This window comes from Zingiber officinale, chromosome 6A (assembly GCF_018446385.1).
Source record: "Zingiber officinale cultivar Zhangliang chromosome 6A, Zo_v1.1, whole genome shotgun sequence".
In the NCBI taxonomy this organism is placed as follows: domain Eukaryota; kingdom Viridiplantae; phylum Streptophyta; class Magnoliopsida; order Zingiberales; family Zingiberaceae; genus Zingiber; species Zingiber officinale.
The window spans coordinates 115947826-115953218 of record NC_055997.1 but is presented as its reverse complement, the minus strand read 5'-3'; the positions used below and the strand labels follow the sequence as shown (position 1 = coordinate 115953218).

General features: G+C 43.5%; 1 protein-coding gene across 1 annotated transcript; it reads right to left on the bottom strand.

The window, feature by feature from the left end:
• Positions 1 to 2467: 2467 nt before the first annotated feature.
• LOC121994335 (galactoside 2-alpha-L-fucosyltransferase-like) lies at positions 2468 to 4917 on the bottom strand. Its single transcript, XM_042548404.1, has 2 exons — positions 4590 to 4917; positions 2468 to 4094 (listed from the first exon to the last, which is right to left on the bottom strand). The coding sequence occupies exons 1-2, from the start codon at positions 4855 to 4857 to the stop codon at positions 2623 to 2625; spliced, it is 1740 nt and encodes a 579-aa protein (XP_042404338.1). The 5' UTR covers positions 4858 to 4917; the 3' UTR covers positions 2468 to 2622.
• Positions 4918 to 5393: the final 476 nt, after the last annotated feature.

Genomic DNA, 5393 nt, shown 5'->3' with positions numbered 1-5393 from the left:
GGCAATACAAGAAACGGGCAAGGTACAGCCGAATGGATGAGCATCCCTAAGCCTGGCCGAGCGGATTAATGTAGCGGTCGTTACTCAGTCAGATCGGCAGTCTAGTCAGTCGGACTTCGCCTCCTTCGACTAGACTTGAAGGGGAGGCAAGTGATCCGGCGGATAGAACAGGGGGCCCCCGTTCTGAGGGGTCGCCGCCACGTGGAAGTCAAAAGGCCAGGTGGACCGGGCGGCTGACCGGAGAAAGTTGGGTCGACCTCCCGGCCAGCCGGATAGGAGTCGGGATACCGGCGCTCGAACGAACAATAATGAGGGGTCGAGCGGAAGTCATGCTTGGCCGAAGATATAAGGTAACATAGCGCTAACAGTCCTTGCATAGCACCCTACCGAAATCTCCCCAGCGTATCAATACCAACGGCAGGTCGGACGTGCCGTCCGGCCGGCGCGTAAGATGAGGGCCGTCCGGACAGCACTCCCCGTCCAGCCTGCCGGACGGACCCACCGACCTATGGTAGGTAGAGAAAGACAAGAATATCTTATGTCAGCTGTCAAGCTCTAGGGCTAGGCCATACTCCTAGTCTGACAGCTAGGTGTTCTCCTGTCCCATCGAAGACGTGCTTGGACTGTAGCAGTATGACGTCAGGTAAGCTTTCTGACAGACACATACCGAGGTATGGGCTGCGGATACGTACGTGCCTCGGTGGACGTGCAGGAGCTCCTTCACCACTCTATATAAAGAGCCTCATACTTCGCCGGAGGTACGCGTGAAAGACTTTGGAGCCACTCTTTTCGCTGTTTGCTTGCCTGACTTGAGCGTCAGAGGGTCGCCGCCGGGAACCCCTTCCCGGCCCGACTTCTGTGCAGGTTCGCCGGAGGTTCATACGACTAGACGGAGGCCGACGTCATCGACTAGGAGAGCGTCACGTGCCCAGCGTCCGTTGGTTCAGTGATTCGGACAGGATCACTATCTATTATTTATTTTAACTTATAAAAGATGTTAAAATATAATAAAAAAGAATCATCAAAATATTTCCCATAACCAAAATCCACTAATGGACCTAGAGAGCTCCGATTGCACCCATTTCAGTTCGTGTGGATTTCTAAAATTACAAGGAGTCCAAATATGCTCTTCATTATTATTTTCGGCATTCCTAGTGGTGGACCAGAGGTTTTGAAAAACCTAAATCTCTCTTTATTTATTTATTTATTCTTTTTTTTTTGTTATTAGGCCTGATATCTCTTCATATCAGGCCCAATGTGGGTCTGATATCTCTTCATATCAGGCCTAATAAAAAAAAACGACAGATTTATGTTTTTCAAAACCTCTGGTACACCACTAGGAATGCCAAAAATAATAAGAGCATATTTGGACTCCTTGCAATTTTAGAAATCCACAAGAACTAAAATAAGTGCAATCGAAGCTCTCTAGGTTCATAAGTGAGTTTCGGTCAAAACCCACTGATCGACTTAGAGACCTCAGATTGCAATCATTTCAGATCCTGTAGATTTCTAAAATTGTAAGAAGTCTAAATATGGTCTCCATTGTTATTTTTGACATTTCTAGTAGTGGACAAGAGGTGTTGAAAAATCTAAATTTCTTTTTTTTTTTCCTGTTGTTAGGCTTGATATCTCTCCATATCAGGCCCAATGTAGGCCTGATATGGAGAGATATCAGGTACAACATGGATTTAATCTCTTATAACATGTTTAAGAAAAAATTGAAAAAAAAAAAAGAAAAGCAAAGAGAAGATAAAACAGAAGAAGGAAAGAGAAGGTACGTTGCATGCATAATAGGAAAGAGAAGAAAGAGACAGAGCCGCCCCTGGAGGAGGGCGACACTGGGCGATGGCCCTGGGCCCAGAATTTGAGAGGGCCCAATTTTTTTTTTAATATTATGTATTATAGGCATGTAATTGGGGTCTTGAATAGTTGGACCCAAATTCATATTTCAGAATCTTTTGATATTGTCTTTTACTTTTATCTATTTAGGCATGTAATTGGGGTCTTGGGTAGTTTGACCCAAATTTATATTTCAGAACCTTTTGATATTGTATTTTACTTTTATCTTTTTAGGTTGCAATTTACAAAATGGTAAACAAATGAAAAATGTATTGAGAAAAATATTTTGAAAAATTTTGAAACTAATAATATTATAGACGATTTTACAAATAGAAATGTAAGAAATCGTTTAAATGAATTGTATATTATTAAAAATTTATTTTAGACTTTTTTTTCGTCCGGGGCCTCCTGAGTCGAAGGATCGGAGCTGGAAAGAGAAATGACACAGAAAAAAAAGGAAATCAATTAAATTTATCAGAATGATAGAATAGGAAGATCACTATAAAAAGGTACGATATTTGATAAATACTAAAGTAGTAAGTTTTTTTTGGATAAATTTAAAAATCTAAATACGTCTCTTTTTTTCTTTTTTTTTTTTTTTTTTTTTTGATAAATTATCGTACATCTATTGAAGATGATATTGCGATGTGACTATTGCGATGCTTCAGTTTATCTTTTATAAAAAAAGAGATACAATGCTAAAGCTAAAATTGGCATGCCCGATGTATACTAACTAATCCTTCGTTTGGCAAAATCGTCCTCTGCATGCCCGATGCTCGAGAGTCACCACTCATCCTGATTAACTACCTTAAGACCCCAACTAACGTCTTCGCAGTGCCTCACATGCGGAACTAGAGCTCCTGTGTCGATGCCTTGCTTGGTCTTGCAGTCGTAGAAGGGAGGGGCATGGAAGCAAGGTTCGATCGACATTGCTCGCCGGCAAGGTGGGTCAGGAACCGTCTTGTTTTCCGGCTTGAGCAGAATCCATGGCTGTAGACCGCCGAGACCTTGTGCCACATACCCAAACGTCGACCACGCGCTCGTGACCAGCGTATCAGTCATGCTCAACAGGTACATCTCTGCCAGCGCTTTCATGTTGTGCGTTCGCTTCTCGGTCTGTTGGTGCCCTTCGTAGCTCGGTTGGTAGATGCTGATGATTTCTCCACTCGAAGTAGGCCGCTCCCAGAACATGTTTCTGATCTTCTCATAGTATCCTGAATCCAAAGAAGTCATAAGCACGGCTATTGATCTGGCATTTGGAGATAGAACTGCAGCTTCTTGACCGGGACTCAGGTCGGGAAGAAGCTTTTCCTTCACTGTGCAAGCAAGAATTTGATCTAACACATACTGAAATGGACCAGTTCCTCCTTCATCAAAAACTCTGACTTGTATTCCTACTCTCTCATCTGCCTTTGCTAGATACGAATTGTAGTATCGGCTAATCAGACCCCATACCGAATTGGTGGGATGGAAAAGATATCGTCCCAAATGATGAAAGGCGGTATCTTTCTCAGGAAAGAGCTTCCTTAGCTCTTCCTTGTATGTCGGAACCAGAAACAGGGATGGCACAAAGTAGTTGTTCGATCTCAACAGCAACCAAGGAATGTTATCGAGCACTCTCTGATCATCTTCGCAGAAGAAAAGCTTGTCAAACACGTCGTAATCATGGGATAGGTGGAGATAAGTATAGGCAGGTAGAGAGTGTGTTGAAGCTCCATCGATATGGTTAGTGATGGCCTTGCTTCTCAACATGTTGGCATAGCTTGTTGGGGTCTTAATGTCAAAGTTGGTGAATTCTTTTATAGGAAAGTCAGGAGGCAGAATCCATGAATTTGCAGGAAAAGGCTCACAGAAGAGGTCGTTCATGTCGGAACCTTTGTCGACGAGCAGGACTCTGTTTGCAAGGAGAGCATACAAAAAGGCAGATGAAAGGGATAGCATCCTGTTCCCTAACCCACTGTATGAAATCCATACAACATACTTGCATTCTGCGGATCGAGAACCATGGCCAGACCTCAATTGTTCTGTAGATTGCTTGTAGAATTGACCATTTGGACCGCATTTTTCATGGAGAGATTCATACTTTCTAAGTTTTTTCAACAAGTAGGGAGATGGAATGTGAGGTGATTCTTTGCGGAAAAATACGGAGTGGTACCTGCTGAGGCAGGACTGGTCGTCGAATCCAGCAGCCAGCAAGCCATGAAGAAGTTTGTCTTTTGCAGCAACAAAGGAAGGAATTGTGCCGTTCCCAAAACCTGAAATGAATGAAAGCAGATCCAAATGCTGGAAAAATCAATTCAATAGATCGTGAAAATTAAGGTTTCGAAGGGAGTACAAAGATTTCATCGATCGCGAGGAGAAATCCAAATGCTAAATTCTGTGAATCAAAGAAGCAAGATAATAACAGTCATTCGTGAAATGGATATTGCTCCGGAGGGATAGAAAGAAATAAATGATCAGGAAAAATAGATATCAATATGAAATCGGTTCCCATTCAACGACATTTTTGTTCCAGAACAAGCGGTTTTTTGTTTCTACGAGTAAAAAATCCTGATTCAATCAAGGTGCAAATCATCACAATCATGAACGCAACAGCTACAAACTTTCCTTTTTAGAAAAATATTAGCCCTAAATGTGTTAATCTAAACGCCGACAGATCCGAAATATCATAATACACTACGCGATCGAGAATTCCAGAGAAAGCGATCTGAAATTTAAGAGAGGATTTTGCGGCGGTGTAGCGGCGGTACCTTGCACGGTCTCTTCTAGGACTTCATATCTGGCAGCGAGGGAGCGATCGAGTAGGAGGCTCCGATGGCCGCCGGAAAAGATGGCGAAGAGGAGAAACAGGACGAAGAGGAGGAGGAGGAGGAGGAGGAGGAGGAGAGAGCCGGGTCGCTGGTGGGCGATGCCCCGCGGCTTCTTCTCGGTAGCGGCCACAATGGCGGCCGGGCGAAGAGCTCCATCGCTCTCCGGATCGGCAGCTGGCGGAGACCGCCTCATGCGCTTCATGTCCATCAAGGAATCAACACCAAAATCACCTCGGAGAACTCCGCCGACCTTTTCGTTGCACCCAACTTTCTGAATCATGATCAATGCAAATTAAAATTTTCATATATATATATATATATATATATATATATATATATATATATATATATATACACACACACAAATATTACCCTACGGCACATATCCGTATAGAACGATACGATAGATCGATCCACTATTCAATCCAACATGACTGAATCGATCCATATTACCCTACGACATGCATCCGCACAAAACTATGCAGTGGATCGATCCATTAATCGATCCAACGTGGCTTAATCAATCAGTGAATTGATTTAGCCCCGTCTGCCTGTCTTCTTGCGTGTGGTGGATCTATTCAGCCCTCCGCTGGATCGATTCGATGCTCTCATCTTCTCTTGCTAGTCTCGCGATGGTGGACGATTTTGGCCGCAATCTAGCTCCAACTGTGGCCGAAACCCTCTTGGTTCACCTTCCCCTCTAGTTATAGTAAGGATCAAGGCAAGCGAACAGAGGTCGCTGAC

What these genes read in the sequence shown, in the direction of transcription:
- LOC121994335 (XM_042548404.1), bottom strand. Translation starts at nt 4,857, where the DNA reads ATGGACATGAAGCGCATGAGGCGGTCTCCGCCAGCTGCCGATCCGGAG. An exon ending in CCTAGAAGAGACCGTGCAAG is followed by an intron (nt 4,095 to 4,589) that starts GTACCGCCGCTA and finishes CATTCATTTCAG; the next exon opens with GTTTTGGGAACGGCACAATT.